Here is a 20,790-nt window from a genome sequence, read left to right as displayed (position 1 = left end):
TTTCCCACTCTTACACAGAAGTAAACTAATTTTTTAACATGATTTTATAAGGAATTCTTAGAAGTGAACTGTAAAAATATGAGGGATGATATAGAGTACTGTGCACAGGAGGTGATAGAAGTGGGGGAAATAACTGAGAAAAAGTAAAATTAAACAGAGGATGGAGTTGAAATTTATTGTGGAAAAAGAAGGGAAAAGTTGATAAGAAAAACTTAATTAATACTAAGGAGACATTCAGAAAAAAGCATTGATCAAGATGTAAGTAAAGGAAAGCAAATGAAAAGTGACTCTCTAAGCATTGATGGGAGCTGGGACAAAGAAAAGAACGGAAGGTGACTTTTTCATTTCTTTATTTCATTTCATCAAAGGAATATTTTAAAAGTTAAACCCTTGCTTGATTTGTTATCCTATGTTTGCTATTTGACAAATATTTCTTTAACCAATGTTTACTGACTACCTTCTTTGTAAAAATGTGTACAATAAAGTTGAAATTAGATTTTTAAGATGAGAATTTCAGCACTGCCAGGTATTAGCAACCCTTATTTTGTTGATGGGATAATGAGAAGTCTTTAGGAGTCATAGCTATGGTGATTATGTAAGGTATCATCCAAATAGGGACATTTCTGAAAGTGAAGGGGGATACTACTAGAAATTGTGCTCAGACACCTGCACAAATCAAGACTGCCCTGGGCACATGGAAGTGGAATCACCCTATGACCAGTAACGTGGAAGAAAGAAGTGACTTGTTCAGGGTCACTCAGTGGCCAGGACTGGACTCCATGTTATTGATTCCCAGTCTATCGTTCTTTCTACCACATTAAGATCCTCCTCCTTATTTGCAAACAAGAGCATTTTGTCAGTAATATACACAAGGACGTCGAAGACTTGAGAAACTGATAAAAGTGGGTAGCTTACCTCCACTTCCACTCTGACTGTGGCTAGGAGAAAAAGAGTAGACATTAATTGATATATTAACTATTTAGCTGTCAGGAAAGGAAGTACATATGGAGCAGTTAAATGAGAGAAAAAATAATATTCCAGTCAACAGTTATCAGGATGTTATTTACAATTGTCAAGATATAAAAACAACCTAAATGTCCACCAACAGATGAGTAGATAAAGAAGATGTAGTGTATATACACGATAGAATGTTCTTCAGCCATAAAAGAAGAATGAGATTTTGCTATTTGCAACAATACCAGTGGACCTGCGGGGTATTATATTTAGTGTAATAAGTCAGAGAGACAAATACTGTATGTTGTCACTTATATGTGGAATCTAAAAAATAAAACAAATGAATAAATATTACAAAACAAAAAGAGACACAGATTGGAGAACAAACTACTGGTTATCAGTGTTGGGGTGGGGGTGGGAGTTAAAGGAGTACAAACTACTATGTATAAAATAAATAGGCTATAAGGCTGGATGGCATCACTGACTCAATGGACATGAGTCTGAGTGAACTCCGGGAGTTGGTGATGGACAGGGAGGCCTGGCGTGCTGCGATTCATTGGGTCGCAGAGTCAGACATGACTGAGCGACTGAACTGAACTGAACTGAAGGATATATTGTACAGTGTAGAGAATATAGTCAATATTTGATAATAACTTTAAATGGAGTATAACTTATAAAAATGCTGAATCACTTCTATACCTAAAACTAATATAATATTATAAATCAGCTACTTTTTAATTAGAAGAAAAGTTATTAGATGTTATATGTGAAAAGGAAGAAAAATTGTTCCTTATTGTAATAGATGAGTAGTAACAAAGCAAAAAACAAAACAAAACTAATAAGGATCAAGTGAGATTCAGTACTCCATAAAATTTTCTAAACAATGATATTGTTTGTTTCTAGCATTTTACCATAAGGCAATTTTCAGGCAAATTACATCACTCCATAGATGGACTTATTAAAAAAGGAGAGTATTATTCTAGAACCGTTACTGCATTGAATTCATTTTCCTCTCAATATCTTATAATGACAGCATTTAACTTCTAGTCCAATAGCATTACATTTTTTTTTTTTTTGCAGTATAGGATTCTGCATTACATTTTTTACAAAGGGAATACTTAAAAAAAATTTGAAATCCTATTCATGAGGCCTTTGTAAAGTGTAGCTCCTAATTCTCTAAATCTCTCTTTCTATAACATTCTATACCTCCCCTCTTTTAAAATTGTTTTCTTGCCCATTTCCCCACTAAATCGTGACTTATGTGAAAGCAAAGGAAGTCATCTAGTTCATTTTGCAGAAGAAAAATTGAGGCTCTGAGAAATGAAGTGATATGACCATGTCCACTTTGATTAACTGAAAAAATGAAATAATCTCAGTGTCCTGCTTTCCTGTATGGACGACGTCATTTTTACTACACCTCGCTGTGCCCTCTGTGTCATCATTTTTGCCTTTTAGATAATCTTCTAAGAACAGATATCTGATATTACAATCGCATAGTATATTTATACAACATATGTGATCCTTAACCTTTAAGCCAGAATAACTTCAAAGTCTACTGCTAATCTAGAAATAAAAAGTATTTTCACTAATGGAACTTTGGAGAAAAACATGCTATAAATGTCTTATATACAAATAGAAATGATTTTTGATGAAGCTTAAGTATATTTGCTACTTGCTTACAAACTATTTTCACACTCACTGTCTTCAACACTTTCCTCTGAGCATGAAGTCAGCATTTAGAATTATGAGAAAAACTGCAAATTTGGTTTGGCTGCCACTTCTGGCAAATACAACATATTCCACCTTGGAGACTTCATATCCAATTTCCGAAGAATTGGGTGATCACAATCAGGAACAAAGGCACTATATATTATTTGAATTCTAGAGCAGTTCTTCATTTTCTCTTTGGAATATAAACCATTGATCTGGTGAGCTAGAGGGAAGGAAAGGAGAGTGTGAGAAAAGACAAGGAAAGAGAAAGAGGAAAGGAGAAATGGCAGGAAAAAGGTTGGGAAACACACCTAGAAGAAAAGTTTTTTATATGATGAAGGAGTGGTATTTGTACTTGTAATTTCCTTTTGTTCAACTTTTCACTTTTATTACAAAAAACTGCTTCACTGAGAAGAAAGGGAGAAGAACAGCTGCCAGGATCTATGCTTTTTAAGCCTCCTGTCTACTCTCAGAGCGTGAGGTATTCAGTTGGATCCCCTAACCCTGGAGAAATTGGGAACGAGTTGGTCAAGAACCTCCTGATAGGAGCCAGGAGGTATATGGGGGAGGGAGAGGAAAGGCTGGTGCTTTCTCTTATTCTTGCCGGAACAAGCTGCCAGCTATACTCAGCATCTCTCCTTGTTCTACTAAGGACAAAGCATGTTCTGTTATAAGATCTCTGCCAGCAGCAGCTGTAGTTTCAAAAAAAAAAACCCACAAAACAACTTGTGTAGAAGTGATGTCTCTTCTTCCATTTTCTTATTAAATATGCATAAAGAAGGAATCAGTTCAGTTCAGTTCAGTTCAGTCGCTCAGTTGTGTCCAACTCTTTGGAACCCCATGAATCGCAGCACGCCAGGCCTCCCTGTCCATCACCATCTCCCGGAGTTCACTCAAACTCACGTCCATCGAGTCGGTGATGCCATCCAGCCGTCTCATCCTCTGTCGTCCCCTTCTCCTCCTGCCCCCAATCCCTCCCAGTGTCAGAGTCTTTTCCAATGAATCAACTCTTTGCATGAGCTGGCCAAAGTACTGGAGTTTCAGCTTTAGCATCAGTCCTTCCAATGTAATAGATGTTAGTAAATACTGTGGTGCTGTACTTGTTTAAAATATTAATCAGTGAAGCTATACACTTCCTCTAACCCCATTTTATTAAACAGAAGATCCCTTTTCTGCTACATGTTTACTAACTGGAGATGTCTCGTAGAGTTGTGGAATGTATGGTGGTGGTGGTTTAGTCACTAAGCTGTGTCCTACTCTTTGCAGCCCCTGGACTGAATGTAACATGCCAGGCTCTTCTGTCCATGGGACGCCCCAGGCAAGAATACTGGAGTGGATTGCCATTTCCTTCTCCAGGGGATTTTCCCGACCCAGGGATCAAACCTGGATCTCCTGCATTGGCAGGTGGATTCTTTACTGCTGAACCATCTGGGAAGCCCTGTGGTATGTACAGACTAGTTAAATGAAAAAAGTAATGGCATTAATTTGGGAAAGTCACTTATTATGAAAATAATGCTTCATTTTAAGGATATCATCCCTTTTTGTGGATTTATTTATTTTTTGAGTATTTTCATCAGTGTAAATATATATATACATATCTCACTGCTGCTGCTGCTGCTAAGTCACTTCAGTCGTGTCTGACTCTGTGAGACCCCACAGACAGCAGCCCACCAGGCTCCCCCATCCCTTGGATTCTCCAGGCAAGAACACTGGAGTGGGTTGCCATTTCCTTCTCCGATGCATGTAAGTGAAAAGTGAAAGTGAAGTGGAGTTCTTTAATTCCAAAATAAGAGAAATTGTGTTTTTTTTTTAAGATAAAAGACAAACATAAGGTATAGTGAAGTAGTTCAGTCGTGTCCAACTCTTTGCAACCCCATGGAATATAGCATGCAGGGCTCCTCCATCCATGGGATTTTCCAGGCAAGAATACTGGAGTGGGTTGCCGTTTCCTTCTCCAGGGGATCTCAGGCAGACTCTGCCATCTGAGCCACCAGGGAAGCCCAACATAAGGTATATATACTGATAATATATATGGTAAGACACACTCATGTCCAGAAAATTCTGTAACTCTCAGAATATGGCCATTTGGAACTCTGATATCAAATTTGACATTTGCTAACTTCAAGGTAGGTCAAGGTGTTTCTTATTACTAAGGTCAATTTACAATCTGTAAACTCCAGTGCATACATGGGATGTTTTGATATGTATTGCATAATTTATGATCATAATATGTTAAGACAGCATTGCTATCAGTCATTTTAGAATGATGAACTGCCAGAAAGCAATATAAGTTTAACTGATGCCATAAGCTCAAAACCATAAAAGGGAAATTTAATTCTTTATATGTTTCATAACTATTAGTATTAATAAATATTAATATATTTCTATTTTGATCTTTTGACATTTTTAGGATGCTTAATAATAAAAACATTTTTTACTTTGAAATTTGAGTTATAAAGAATGCAGACACATTTTTTCTCAAATGAAGATCTTGCATAGATCATGTGGGGAGGTTTCCCTGTTTCACAAAGTGGACATAGAAAAATGAGGATTCCTCACTGGGTTGGAGATTTTCCTTCTCCTTTTCCTTCAGTTTAAAGAGATTATGGCTCTACCAGGAAAGGGAGATATTGGAGGAAAGAAGGAATGAAAGGAGAACAGAAAAGGGAAGAAAAAGAAAGAACAAGGAAGATCAGAGCTAGGAGAAAGAGACAGAAGAGGAGGCACCATAAAGGGAGCTGGAGACGAGAAGGAAGAGAAGGAAAGTACGAGAGAGAAGTTTGCCCTCCCTTTTGATTCCTCTAGAAAAGATGTCTTGATCTGTCCCTCTACCCCAGAAAGATGGTCCTGTAATTTTTCCAGGGAAGGTCACAACGTCCAATGGAAAGTTGAACCCTTAGTTGATTGCTAGGGATCATAGTGGATTGAGCTTTTACATTTTTACTCTTAAAGAGCAAAGTTGTCATAAAAAAGCATTTCTATTTGTTATATTTTCAAATAACAATGACAAATATATTTAGACTCAGATTTCAGAGAGAAGTATTTTATATTTTTAGAGCTAACTTTTATATCTCATGCTTCATCATTTACAAAGTCATATGTATTCTAGGCATATCCTTAAAGTCAAATCAGAATGAATATTGCAAAACAGTATTTTGGATTGACACCATATCTGCCAATGGCCCATTACATTTCAAGCAGTATTTAACACAAAGAGCCAAAGAGTAAAATGAAAGACTATAGAGTTTCAAATGAGTTATCATCCATATTGAAGTGATTGTAAATGGTAATTTAATATAGTGATAGAAAGTAGTAGGAAATTAGGAAGGTAAAATTCTAGCATCTTAAAACCCACAATCTCTGACAAAGAGATAGTTTGATTTGCTTTCCAATTTGTTTTTACGTATACCTGCTAACATTTTCCTGCTCTGCAACGTCATCATACACTTCCTGGTCATCTTCAAAAGGTCTCGATGGAAGAGTGCTGAGACAGCCTTTTTTCTGTTTCAAGGAGTCATAGTCAATCTCTACAGCTGTTGTTTTAATATAGCCATCTACCAAAAGGGGAACAATTTATGTTCAGATAACTGTAGTTTAAATATCATAGAGTTGTAAATAAAATATCAATTATACACTTTCTTTTTACATTTTCCCTTTATTTCTTTGCTTGCAATTCTGACTTAAAGACTTGTTGACACATGCTTCACTGTGCTTTGTCAAAGTCTCATGATGTTGTGCTTTGGGGTAAGTCTGGAGTCTGTTTTCAAGGTTCTAAAGTGATTCAGAAGAAATATTTTTGCTTTTTAACATCAATGAAGAACCTAATACTCTTTACTCCTCCTTGGGATATTATATTTGCATTTTTTCCCAACTAAAAATATTACACAAATGAGGTGAAGATGGAGCTATGCTTGTCATTTAAAATCTTCTTATTATTGTCTACTCTGTAGCATACTTCCAACTTAATGCTTATGACTAGTTTGGGAAGAATTTTCACATTAAGATTGGCTCAAAAGAAAACACTTTGAAGTCTTAGAAAAATATGCACTCACATGACCCCCTGGCTGTTCTGCCCAGCCATTTTCCTTCAGGGTTGTCTGTGATGCGAATTATTTCAATATTCTCTCCTTGCTTGAAGCTCAGTTCATTCTTTCCGCCTTTGACATCACAGCAAGCTTTTGCTTGATGGATTACTTGAATAGGGCCTGTTAGCTGCAAAGAGGGAAAAAAAAATCACAACCAGCTTCTTACTATTCAGGAAATCCTTAAGGAATGCAGTTTTGAAAGACTAGGTCCACTACTTGCTAACCTGCTTATTACCAACATTTACAGGTTTGAACCAGAAGTTGAGGGTGAATGTTATTTCTGGTGAGGGTTCTTATAGGAGGGGCTAGGGGAAAATTGCAGAGGTCAGACAGAGCCAGCAAAAATAGGTAAGCACGTGTTCAGGGGCCAGGAGAGAATGGCAGTGATCTGGTTAATCTTGGGAACTCTGTAGAAGATTTGAAGAGGAAGTGACTGAAAATCAAACACCACTTATATATGTGACATGCTGGGTGCTATGTGTTTTTATGGGGTATGCTGGTGTTCTGCTTACTAGACAGAGGTTATTTCCCTCTCTGCTTTGTGCAATTATTCTGATGGTTCTCTGCAGACTTAAAATAGCAAGAGAGAGAGGGTTAGTAGTGGTGGTAGGTTGTACTTGTGAGAAAAACATTTTCTTTCCTTTTTTTCCGACTTCATGGTACTTGCTGTCTATAAACTTGGAGTAGACATTACCTGTTATAAACAAGATAACAGTTTAGAAATAGCTTTGTGAATAAAAATAAATAGCAAACCAATATTATGTGATGTTTTAATAATTAATATCCTGAAGAGTACAGTGGTTTCTTGACAGCAGAGGAGTAATCTAGTTTAGAGCCCATGAATGCTAAAGTCCTAATTTCCTAATCTTTTGTCTTTTCAACAGAATTTCTTGAGTCTTTTGATATGCAAATATGCATCATGATTTTTGAAGAAGCTCTACTTTATTTATTGAACTTGTGATATGATGAATTGTGAGATACCATCATTAATTATATACTACCAAGAAAGTAAACTAGCTTGATTTAAACTTTGATGTGCCAACAATGTTACAGTGCATCCAATTTCGGAATTTTAAAATGTGAAATATTTTGTCATAGAATTAATGAAATGTGGAACTGTATAACAGTTCTCACATTTATTTATTTAATTTGAACATCTATTAACAATTCTGTGAAAGGAATATAGCGTGTGAAGTCCTAGTCTTGATAAATGTTTGAGTTCATGTTTGGCAGTGTGATTTCATATCTTATCTTTTTCTTACTAACAAATATTATTTGAATAAATGAGTGAAACCATCCAAAATTGGCTTCTCCAAAAAAAAAAAAAAAGACACCCAAAAAGAAAAGCTTTACTAATTCCTTCAAAACTATAAACAACCTCTTCATAAAAAGTATGTTATAAAGATTTTCATTTAAGAAATTAATTTTCCATATTTTCTACTTGAAAACTATGAACATTGGTAGCCATACATTCTGTATGAGTAAAATATTTTAATAGTCATATTGCAATCTTACTTTTGCTTGTATATAGTAAGCAAAATTGAATGAGAGCCTATAATAGATACCACATATTATTTTATTTAATCCCATAACAAACTTTCAGGAGAAATATTGTCTACTCACTTTAAAAATAAGAATCTGAGGTTCAGAGAAGTTTAGCAATATGTCCACTATTATATAACTCACAAATGCAGCTGGAATTTGAATCCACATCTGTCCAACTGACTCTAAGTTTTACATTTTCCCTGTGCCTGCTGTTCCTTCTTTGTTTCACTATAGTCAATATACTGGGAAATTATATATATGCCAGGCTTTTATAACTCAAACCATATATTAATGCTCTGGAGGAACTAAATATTTAAAGGAAACTTGATATGAGCCCTTTTCAAAGTGAAGAATAGTTTTGTGACTAGATAATCACTCTAAATATAGCTGACATACCAGACCCATACCAGATGGGCTGTGTCGTCAAAGCCTAGCCAAGAGAGTATAGCCTGCAAGTATAGTGGTGGTGGTGGTAGTGATAGGTGTCATCCAGCTAGAATGAAAGATGAGAGAAGACAGAGGTCAATGAGGAAGAAGGAGAAACAGAAGGTATGAGAAGTCAGCATGTACATAGGCTTAAAGTAAAGGCACAGATGTGAGTCAGGTCTAGACAGCATCAGTCAGGGTGGCTCACGGAGTTTTATTGAGATGAGTCTGCTTAATCCAGACACTTCTGTCCCATGCACCATGATAATACATGCCACAGGGATATGTATGTGTGTAGTCCTGAGCCCATATTTAATCTCTTAGTTGCTCAGTCGTGTCCAACTTTTTGCGAGCGCATGGACTGTAGCCTATCAGGCTCCTCAGTTCATGGAATTTTCCAGGCAAGAGTACTGGAGTGGCTCGCCATTTCCTTCTGCATGGGATCTTCCCGACCCAGGGATCGAACCCAGGTCTCCCACATTGCAGGCAGACACTTTACCGTCTGAACCACCAGGGAAGTAGGTTAATATGAAATGCTCAGTCATGTCTGACTCTTCGTGACCCCTCGGACTGTAGCCCACCAGGGTCCTCTGTCCATGAAATTTTCCAGGTACGATGAAACATATAACGAGGAGAATCAGAATGGATTTGAGTAACTGAGTATTCATTCACTGAACTGACATAAAATTTCTTGAGCTCCCACCATATTTTGTTTAGATTTTATCCAGATTATAAGCCATATATTTTATTTGGATTTTATTGTATTGCATTTTTAGTGCAGGGATAATGGAGTGTAGCAGACAAAAACATTACTGTTATGAAGGAAGTTACTCTTTAGAAAACAATGATTAAGTAGTTGTCCAACCATATAAGGTTTCAAAAAATGGTGCCCCTTTTGTGTGAAAGTTATAAAAAGAGAGGTTACTGTTTTTCACCCATCATCAAGCAAGCTCTTACTTTAAATTTCTTCTTTATTTCTTGTTCTTTCTTTTCTCTCTCTTTCTGTTCTTTTTTCTCCAGCTCTAATCTCTTCTTTTCCTCCTTTTCTCTTTTCTTCTCTTTTTCTTTGGATGTGTCTCTGTGGATAAAAATTTGGTTGTTTCAGCACCTGCAGGCATTTATGTGTTAGGGCTCACTATTTAGAGAGGTTCCTACCCCAAACAGAAGATAATATGTGGAATAGAGGTGAAGGTACAAAGCTAACTCTTGTCAAAATTCCTGGGTGTGTGAGACTGTTCTTAAAACCTGCAGGAGGCATTCAAAGGAGGATGCCTTCCAAAGGTCCTGCTACTTTTACAACCCCTGAGGGCAAGTGGAAGGCATTGTTTTAAAGGTTCCTGCAGCCTGTCAGCATGAATACAATTAAGCATCCCCCCATCCCACCCAATCTCTCTCACAAGAGTATGCTCACTGGTACAAGCTCACATATACATATTCACTTGTACTCATAGGTACAAATCTTCATTTAGAAACTTTACTCAGAATTAGCTGAATTCTGGGTGGGGAAGATTAACATATTTGAATCAACAAAAGTTAAAATAAGAGAAAATGCTCATTTTTATTTTCACTCATTTGCTAAGAAATTTCTTAATCCTGGTCTACCCAGAAACCCATTTGGGAACTCTTTTTAACATTTTTCTTCTTAAGCAGGTTAAAACTTTGGCATCCGGTGCTGTGTTAAATCGTCTCTCAGAGTACTGCCTAGGTGAGGACATTGTAATATATACACAAATTCATTTGCCCAGACACACTGAGAGCAAGAAATACAGATTCCTGGCCCTGTAATTCCTTGCCTGTGGGCTGTCTAGTGGGTTGCAGGACTCTGACCTCTCACACAATGGCATTTTAACAGAGTCCTCTGTAAAATCCTTAGACAAGAAAGGAATCTTTAGTCCTTTGTATTGAAATAAAGGTTATCATTATATGCCCGTCACTTGAACAGTTGAACTTTCCCCCTCCTAGTATTGAATATCCATTCATTCTCCCTCATACAAATGATTATATTCATCTAAGAAGAAAAATATCATGGTAAAAGAAATGTTGCTCATACATGTCTTCATATGTTTCTCCTTCACTCTCTTGTTCCTGTCAAGAAAAACATTAATAGTGATTTACTGCAATTATTCAATAAGGGAACAAATATATACTACATTGCTCAAATACTCAGTAAAACAAACATAAATTTGTGTGTACATTTTGCATATTTAATTTGTTTTTTTTTCCTTTTTGGAGACAGACTGGGAAAGGAAGCACAGAAAGATTTCATTTTATATCTTGCTATGTAATTCAGATTTGTAGCCAGGCTTCAGTTTCTGTTTAGCATAACAAAATTACTGAGTCAGTGAAATGACTGGGGTTTAATGTCTCAAGCATTTCGGGTGAAATAAGATTGCAGTGGAAAAATATTACCATTATTCTTAAGAGTTTTCATTTGTTGGTTTATGTCAGTAGAAAATAAATCACAGCAATTGTTACATATTCTAGTTATAGCAACATAACATGAGAAGAATAAAAAAAGAGAAACTAACCTCATCTAGATTTCCAGTACCTGAAGTGTTTAAAAAAAGGGATAATAATTAAGAAGTGCTTTAATAGAGGATTGTTAGATGTAACATAACATAATACTCAAAACAGTTCATAATGTTAACAGAATCTATACTTTACCAAAGGTTTAGAAGTAGAGAATAGAATATGTGGTTTAGATCCTTACTGTGGCTTTTCCAAACCTTGTAACTTGTTATAATATCATTTCATTAGCTTTCATAAAATAATGCAAAAGTGAAAAAAACTGAAGACACTCTTTAGTCTCTTTACGAATGGACGCTGAAAGCATCCACATTTGTTTTTTTTGGGCTTGTGTGGAACACAGGCTTTACCAGAAAATCACAGGTTCACACTTTTTGACTCATTTGTTCCCAAGGATTTGCTTTCATGTATCAAAAAATTAAGTTAATTAGGTTTTTTAAAAGATATTTTACTGCTCAAGTGTTTAATAATATCAACAAATTTTCAGGTATTAAGACATCATCTAAAACAATAACAATAAAAACCATGTGGAACTGATACATGAATGAATAGACCAGTAGAATAGAACAGAGAGCTCAGAGACAGATAAAATTTACATACACACAAATAGGAACACACATTTGTTGTTGTTTAGTTCCTAAGTCTTGTCTGACTCTTTTGCAACCCCAGGGACTGTAGCCTGTCAGTCTCCTCTGTCTGTGAGATTTCCCAGGCAAAGAATGCTGGAGTGGGTTGCCATTTCCTTCTCCAGGGAATCTTCCTGACCCAGAGGTCAAACCCAGGAACATTATGTACACACAAACACACCTATGTATGAAAACACACAAACACACCAATAGTTAATATAGTAAATGTGGTACTATAAATTAATGAGAAAAGAGTGAATTTTATAGTTTCATAATGGGAAAACTGACTTTGTATATGAGAAAAAAAATCTAGGTTTCTACTAATTCCTCAGAAGTGGACTGCAAACAATCAAAGACCTAACTATAAAGGATAAAGTTCATAGAAGAAAATAGAAGATAATATTTTTATTTCCTAGGGATAGGAATTCTTACATAAAACTTTAAAAGTACAAATTACAAAGTAAGTATTAATAGATTTGATTATATCAAAACATATTTATGTTCAATGAAGGACAGTATGGACTAAGTTAATAGACAATGGACAGAATGAGAGAAGATATTTGCAATTCCTAAAAGCTGCTGCTGCTAAGTTGCTTCAGTCGTGTCCGACTCTCTGCAACCCCATAGATGGCAGCCCATCAGGCTCCCCCATCTCTGGGATTCTCCAGGCAAGAACACTGGAGTGGGTTGCCATTTCTTTCTCCAATGCATGAAAGAGAAAAGTGAAAGTGAAGTCGCTCAGTTGTGTCTGACTCTTAGCGACCCCATGGACTGTAGCCTACCAGGCTCCTCCGTCCATGGGATTTTTCAGGCAAGAGTACTGGAGTGGGTTGCCATTGCCTTCTCCACCCTACAACTGACATGGTATTAATATCTGGAATACAAAGGAACTCCTGCAAGTCATCCAGAAAAGGATACCAACCCCAAGAAAAAATGGTCAAGGAATTGGAAGTAGCAACTTACAGAAGAGAAAACCACAAAGGCTAATAAACAAATCAAGGTTTTGAACTCAGTAGTAAGCTGAGATATGAAATTGAAACAAGACATTTTACACACAGAAGATTGGAAACAGCTGGAAAGCTGCCTCTGCACTGGTGAAAGGCAAGCATCTTGGAATCTTCATGCCCTGGGATGGGACTACACACAGATGCAGCTCTTCTGGAAAGTACTCCAGTACTACTCAGTCAGAATGAATATGCCATAGCTTACAAGCAGTCACTCTACTCCTTGATACACATCTTAAAGGAAGGCTCTCAGATATGGACAAGAAGGTGCATTGAACCATTAATATCATTTTCGGTAATAGTAAGTTGGAGGTGAAATATGCATAGGATGCATACTGTGGAGAGCTGTGCGGTAGTTAACAGAAATAAATTAAATATACATATATTCACGGGTGAGCCTCACAAAACACATTAGTCTGAGTGTAAAAAAATGACCAGAATGAGCTATAATATACTGTTTATGCAAACTCAAATATATACATATACACATACAACAATATACAAAGAATGTGTATAAAATACATATACACACTAAGTGCATTAAAATATTTTACGCCGATGAGATAAGGAAGGAAAGAGAGTGGGTCGTGAAGAAAAAAGGGAATAAATAAGTAAAACAAGAGGACTTGCATGGACTGATGATGATACTGACTCATTAATGACCCTATGAGAATAATTAACTCGAACTTTCATATCTGAGGGAACAAAAAATAAAACATCATTTGCCTCTTACCATCAGAGTGCATGACACTATCTTGATTTTCTTCATTTACAGGGCCTCTGAAAACAAGAGAGAGGAAAAAGTGAAAATGGGGTAAGTAGATGCTCCTCTTACAATGAAAAAGAAAAAAAATAAAAGGATTCTTTAAAAATAACTCTTGGGCTTCCCTGGTGGTCCAGTGGTTGGGAATCTGGCAGGGGACATGTTTGGTCTGGGAAGATCCCACATGTTGCGGGCACCTAAGCCCGTGTGCCACAGCTGCTGAAGCCATGCTCCACAGCAAGAGAAACCACCAGCACGAGAACCCCATGCCCTGCACTAGAGAGCGGCCTCTGCTCGCCACAGCCAGAGAAAGGCAGCGAGCAGCAACAAAGACCCAGTGCAGCCAATAATAGTAATAAAAATCACAAAATTTAAAAAATAAGATAAAATAACTCTTTTCTCTTTCACATCTACTCTGATTTAAAACTTCAAAGTCAGTAGAACAGGTTTTAGCTTTGTACTGACGCTGCTACTGCTGCAAAAAAGTAGAGAATTGGGGAACTTGTGTCCAGCACTGTCCATTCAAAGTGAGCACCTACAATTACTCCATAGTTTCAGGGCAATAATATGTTTTTCTGTTAAAGTGAAAGTGAAATCTCTCAGTCATGTCTGACTCTGCGACTCCATGGACTGTTGCCCACCAGGCGCCTCCGTCCATGGGATTCTCCAGGCAAGAATACTGGAGTGGGTTGCCATTTCCTTCTCCAGTGGATCTTCCTGACCCAGGGATCGAACCCACGTCTCCTGCATTGCAGGCAGACGCTTTAACCTCTAAGGACAGTATATCAATAAGTCAATTCTGAGTTCTGAAGGCAGATAATTGGCTGTACGGTATAGATTTCAAAGGCCATTAGTTTCAATCCTGGCTCCTCCCCCCTTTCTAGGTATTCTCCACCTGGCTTTGCTTCTATCAGCTGTGGCTTGGACTCCAAGGTGCTTCATTTCAAACCACTTCACTCCAACTACTCATAACAGTTATCAATACCTGGGCCCCATGAATCCCTAATGATTTATGGAACCATCTGTATTTTCTATTTCTATTCTTGGGTTGATCAGCACAGCTGGGGAAAATTGCCATCTTACTGATTTGGGAGATTACAAATAATTGACATTCAGTCTCAGCTGCACTCCCAACACTATCCTATAATCTCGTCACACCTTTTTCCTAGTCAATCTTCTCTTACATCATTCTTGATAACTATTCAAGACCTTCACTTCTTCCCTTAAATCTCCTATTTCTCTCCTTTCCTTTGTCATTAGATGATTCTGTTTCTTATTTCACTATTTAGCTGTTATTGGGAGTGAACTTTCTTAAGAAAATACGTTTCTTTAACTTCCAAGCTTATCTACAATTACACCCATCCTTACATCTCCAAAGTTCTTTCCGTCTGTGTTCTGAATGCTATCTGAATGATCAGTTATTTCATACCTTTTATTCCTTTTGTGTGTCATCATATCATTTATTTATTATTATTATTGTTCTTCTTCTTTCACTCCCCATCCCTAAATATCTCACTATAGTAAGTCCTCTACAAACAAATCTTCAAGTTGCAAGCTTTCGAAGATGTAGATGTGTGTATGTGTTTGCATATCCAGCTATGTCAGGAGTAAGTGAAACTGCAGCTTGCCCTCCGTCTCCTATTGCTGATGATCCTTCAGCTCTGCTATCTCCCACCTCTTCTCCCTCCTCCAATTAGTATCTCTTCTTGCCTGTTCACTCAATACCAGCCTCTGTATGTCAGCTATTGTAATGTTCTAGTGTATTTTGAAGACACTGTACCATAAGTGTAAAAATATTTTTTTTTTACTTTTTGTGTTTGTTTTTTATGTATTATTTATGTGAAAAGTATTATAAACCTATTACAGGACAGTACTATATAGCCCATTGTGTTAGCTGGGTACCGAGGCTTGCAGTTACAGCCTAAGCAATTCTTACAACCTAGGTTAGAACAAATGAACTTATGAGCTTTCTCTCGGAATGGACCTTGTTCATATGTAAGGGACTTATTATACTGTTTCCTCCCTCAGCTCAAGTTACTCTCATTCATAAAGAACACACATTTCTCTTCACCTTTTTAAATTCTACACGTCACCACAAGGAGGTCTTCCTCTTCCTAGTCCAAGTAGGAAAAACTGTCCGTACTCACTTTACTGGCTCTTCTCCTCTTTGTCTCTTCATTGACTGCAGTCTAACTTCCTTCGCTAATCCTGCACTGAAACTACCCTTATGGCTATTTTGCCTTCCTTTGGTTCCATGAGAAATCTCGTCTAGCTCATGTCTTGTCTCTCTGGTCTCAATCCCACAATTTTTTTTGTTTCCTCTGACTTCTCTTTTAATGATGGTGTTCTTTGTGTTCTTGTCTTGGCTTCTGCATTTTTTTCCTTCTACCTTTGCCCCCAGATGGTCTTACATTCTCACATGCTTCCTCACCTTCACAAAGTATCTTAACGTCGGTGACTTCACACTGAAATCTCTAGCCCATAGAGAATCTCATATTCTTTGTTTCAGACACATCTATCTGTCATCTGCCTATCTATATATTCATCTTTCTATCTGTGTTTGCATGTCCCACGGATGGCTCTATATTGACATCCCTGAAGTTGAGGTTTTCCTTTCTCATTTCAGCCTAAATCTATGTTTCCTACTCAGATTCCTACCTTGGTGAATTGCACCACAAATTCACTTCACCACCCAAGCCTCACTCAAAAAGTGAGAGCCTTTATTTCTCACTCTTTTACAGTGCTATGTCAAATTAATCAAGTTCCGTCACTTCTATATATTTAATGTCTCCTATAATACACTTCCCCTTCCATCTCTCTCCCCTGTCCTGCTAGACACAAGAGCAGGATTCTACCATCACTAGTGTGGAGCCCTGCAGTGGCCTTCGGGATAGTCTTTTAGTAATGAGAATTGTGCTTCATTTTTTCTACCCTTAAAGTCCTTTCTTTATTCAGCTGCCAAAGTGATCTTTCTAAAGTGAAATTAATACCATTTGAAGAATGTGAACAGGAAGAGCCTTGCTATCACTAAGGCCATAAAAAAGGCTTAGTGGATGTCCTTGTGACTCTGGAAGAAATACCTTAGATACATATATGTAGTCATAAACTTTTATCTAATAAATTCACTTAAAAAATTGAACATTTAAAAATTAACATATATGCATAGCTTACTATCTAGGTAAGTGTGAACGCCCAGTGAGATTGATCATGGCATGACACTTGTTTTTCTTCTGAATCTTAGAAGATTCAGAATTAAATACAGAAAGGATGAAGTAATTCAAACCCGTGATACAAAAATCTGTGAAATAAATTTTCTAATCATTGGGACAATAATGTATGTTCAATATTTTAAGTGTTTGTTATGTTTAAGAAATTTGTCACATTAGATATTTGTGAGTTAGGCTTATTATTTTAGTTGAAAACTCAGGACTCTTAAGTGTTGAATGTCTATGATTGCTGGCCTCACAAAACAGAGTTAGCTAAAACTATGAGCTCCTGATAAAAAAAATCCACCATCACTTAGGAAGGAGTCTTATGTCTACCTAAACAAAGAGAGAAGCATATTTAGAAAATAGAACAAAATTTGATCAAGCGCTTGTCTATATCCAACAGCCAGTTTACAGAGGAATGGGGAACACATACGCTTACTATAAGGAAGCAATCAGCACAGTGTAGACTGTGGGCAACTATAATGCCCCCCAACAACTTGATGTATTCAACAAATAAGCTGCAATAAGTAAAACGAAAGTAATGCAAGAGGAACCTATAGCTTGAAAGAGAATTGCAAAACATATAAACCACAAACTTTGCTTGGATTCTTACTCAAACAAACAAAAAGACCCACACAGGATTTAAGAGACAACTGAATAGTGGCTTGATGTTTTATATTAAAACAAAGGGTCTATTTTTAGGAATACCTACTGAAATATTTATGAATGTAATTATATGATGTTTGATATTAGTTTCAAAATAATACAAGATGAGGGAAGTGGGTAGTGTATAGATAAAACAAGATTGGTAGTGAGCTTATAATTGTTGAAGTTGGGGAGGGGTATATGGGTACTCATTATATTATTCTCCTTGCCTTTTATATGCTTAACATTTTAAAAAATAAATATGTTTCTTTAAAAGTATCTGAAAAATCCAATTATAAATGAAATTAGATTATTTAAAGGAACTGGATATGATTTAATAGATTTATGAGTTGTTTACAAGTTCTTGGGAGGGTTTTGCTGAGCAAAGTTATGAAATCTGTTCAGTCAGGCATCAGAAATGCTTAAAAGTAAAATTCAGTATGTAAATTCATACATGCAATGTCAAACATGTGAATGAAGTTTATTATGAGCATAAGTATTGATATGAAAGAATTTAGTCTGAGTTGTCCAATCATTGATCAAAGATCCCCCTGAAAATAATAATTTTTATTGAAATAAAAATTACTGGGTGTATAAATAGCATAGCAAATTATGTGAATTTAAGTACTTAAAATAAATTAGGCCCTTACACTATCAACTTTAGTAAATTGAGTATTAATTAAAAGCATAAGATGTAAAACACCTCAGACATCAAAATACATTGACATCCTATAGAATAAAGCCTATTGTCCTTTTCATAGTGTACCGGTCCTGAAGATCAGTCCTGCTCTTTTACAGTTTTATTTTTCATATTTCCTCTTCTTACATTTTCTTTCCAGATATTAACACTGAATTCACTTATTCTCTGAAGACTGGTTTCTTGTTCCTCCATGCTTAGCCCATGCTATTGGCCTTCTCTGGAGTAATCCTCCCTTCTCATCATCCCCTGTGGAGGCCCTCCTTAATCTTTAAGATTCTCCTTAAACACTCCCTCCTCTGTGAAGTTATCTCAACTCTCCCAAGCTCAAGCAGTTGCTACCTCCATATGTCATACATTGCTCACTACAGAGACTATTCTGGATTACTGTAATTATACAGCAGTTACTTGCAGGTCTCTATTCCTTCACTTCATTTCACTTCATTCCTACTATGAGACCGTAAACCCTTGGTATGATGAGATTATGTCTTTGTTAGTTAATTTATTATTATGACTGTCATTTTTAGGAAGCTGTTAGAATAATTCTTGTCAGGTATAGGACTTTTGACTAAATTAATGCTGTCTTAGTAACACTAAGAAACTAGCATTTATTACTAAAGCAAACTGTTTATTATTTTTGAAAATAATATTAAGTTAAAAAGACTACTGGACTTGCAGTTAACTTCCTGAAACACACCAAAGAGTAACAAATATTTGCAAAATGAAGATCTGTGTAGCATGCTCATTCATATCTACTTACACTTAATTCAAACCATTTATTACTTATAGATAATGTTTACATGCATGCATATATTCATGGACCCAACATTATAGCATTTAAATTTTAGTTTTATATAGGTCTGAATTCAACACATATAGAACAGCAAAATATTCACTAAGTATGAAATAATATTAAGAATAGGAATAACAGTGAAGAATAAAAGGAAGAAAGATGAGGGGGAGAAGGAGGTGAGCATCATGGATAGACCCAGATCAAACTGTAAAAAAAGAAAAAAAAAGTGTTACAGGCATTGAGAAAAGCCAAACAGAGAGAAACAGACAATCAATGAAACTAGTCACAACCCAAGTCCTAGAAAATGAAGCAGAGGGAGTGGGTGAAAAAGAAAAGGAGGCTTATCAGTTGTTACAGTAAGGACGTCTATTCAAGAAGGTCTTTCACTATAGTTCTTTGTTTTTCTACTTTAGCATACAGAATTAAAAAAGAAAAGCAAAATTAATTTAATGTTATGACTGTCATGCTCAGAAAGCTATTAGAGCTCTATCTCCTGACTTTTAAAGATGGGAAGCTATTGACCTTTATACCTTATTTGCCATTCATGACCTTTATTCTGTGACTTTAGTATTTGTCAGTTTGATTTTTAAAGACAGAGGAAATCTAAGTGACACTTTGTTCCATGCCTGCCCTCACTGAAAATGAAATCCAGTGAATTTTTCTCTGGAACACGTCTTCCTGTATTTAACGCATGAGAAATTATACAATTATGATGACTTGTTTAAGCCAATGGACTTAGGTAAGTCTGTCTGGGAGTGCATGACTGATATGGCAAGTCTCAAACTCCAGAAAATGTTAAATATTTCTAACTAATAAAAAAGGTTACAATGGTGAATTCTTACATTTCCTCTAATTTTAGAGCCAGAAAAATCTTACACTAAGAATGACCTCAAAATAAGATCTGGTTAAACTTTCCTTTTTCAACTTTAGTCATTTCCATTAGTTATTATTTCTTATTATTTCACTTTTCCTGTCTCATTACTATTAATAACCATGTAATTTGCCTTGTATACTAAAATATTCAACTATTGGTTCTATATTCATATGAATAATCAGTTACATTGTTAAAATTATAATTACTTTTTTAAAGTGGCACCAAGAAATATGTTACCCTAAAGAAGTTGATTTGAACACTGAAAATGATAAATGAGCTCTTCTGATCCATTTCATTTCCTCTTCAGACATCTGAATAAAATAGAACATGGAGCTAGCTGCTTTCTGACCACTAGGTGGGGAAACAATACAATTTAAAATGCAGTATAACTTTGGCTTCAACTACTTTCTTTTAAAATATGTTTATTATTTTAAATTCTCACTTGCCTCCAATTCTTTACATTCTTAAGGAAAATTCTGACCTGAACAATATAATTACAAGTGACTTCTAGGAAGTAAGCAGGTAATAATGGCCAGGTGATCTTCTGAAATTCTTTCTTTGATCCACATTAGAAGTTCTTTTCCTTGCCTTAAGCAATACAGACTCAACACCCTGAGGGGATATGTGAACCTTATCAGTCATTTATGCCTCTTGAGAGCCAGTCCCTCACTTGAGCACTGGTTCTTTTTGTAATCCTTGGTTCTAGGAATGCACTTCCTCTGTGATCCTAACAGTGTCTGACTTGAAGCATGGAGTACACACACATGACAAACACATATTTATAACTCAGAACTCCCTTCCAGCTCTTCACTTCTTACACCTAATTGCCTCCTCAACATCTCTGCCTGCATGCACACCACAAGTTTGCACAGCTGGGCTGTCCTGATTTTCCCCACTCCCAAACTTGGCTCACATTCAGCCAGTCTCATTCAG

The 20,790-nt window shown here is 36.3% G+C and overlaps 1 protein-coding gene across 1 annotated transcript in view; it reads right to left on the bottom strand.

Moving 5' to 3' along the window:
* The window catches only part of FYB1 (FYN binding protein 1), a 99,709-nt gene that overhangs the window by 20,663 nt on the left and 58,256 nt on the right, over positions 1–20,790 (bottom strand). The window contains exons 3-9 of the mRNA XM_052659099.1: positions 13,610–13,656; positions 11,249–11,268; positions 10,771–10,805; positions 9,678–9,798; positions 6,717–6,876; positions 6,074–6,218; positions 916–938 (exon numbers count right to left, since the gene is read on the bottom strand). Of these exons, the coding sequence (XP_052515059.1) occupies positions 916–938; positions 6,074–6,218; positions 6,717–6,876; positions 9,678–9,798; positions 10,771–10,805; positions 11,249–11,268; positions 13,610–13,656 (551 nt within the window). The remainder of the gene's footprint in view (positions 1–915; positions 939–6,073; positions 6,219–6,716; positions 6,877–9,677; positions 9,799–10,770; positions 10,806–11,248; positions 11,269–13,609; positions 13,657–20,790) is intronic.

This window comes from Budorcas taxicolor, chromosome 20 (assembly GCF_023091745.1).
Source record: "Budorcas taxicolor isolate Tak-1 chromosome 20, Takin1.1, whole genome shotgun sequence".
NCBI classification, from domain to species: Eukaryota; Metazoa; Chordata; class Mammalia; order Artiodactyla; family Bovidae; genus Budorcas; species Budorcas taxicolor.
The sequence above is the reverse complement of the archived record's forward strand: the minus strand, read 5'-3'. Positions and strand labels throughout refer to the sequence as shown.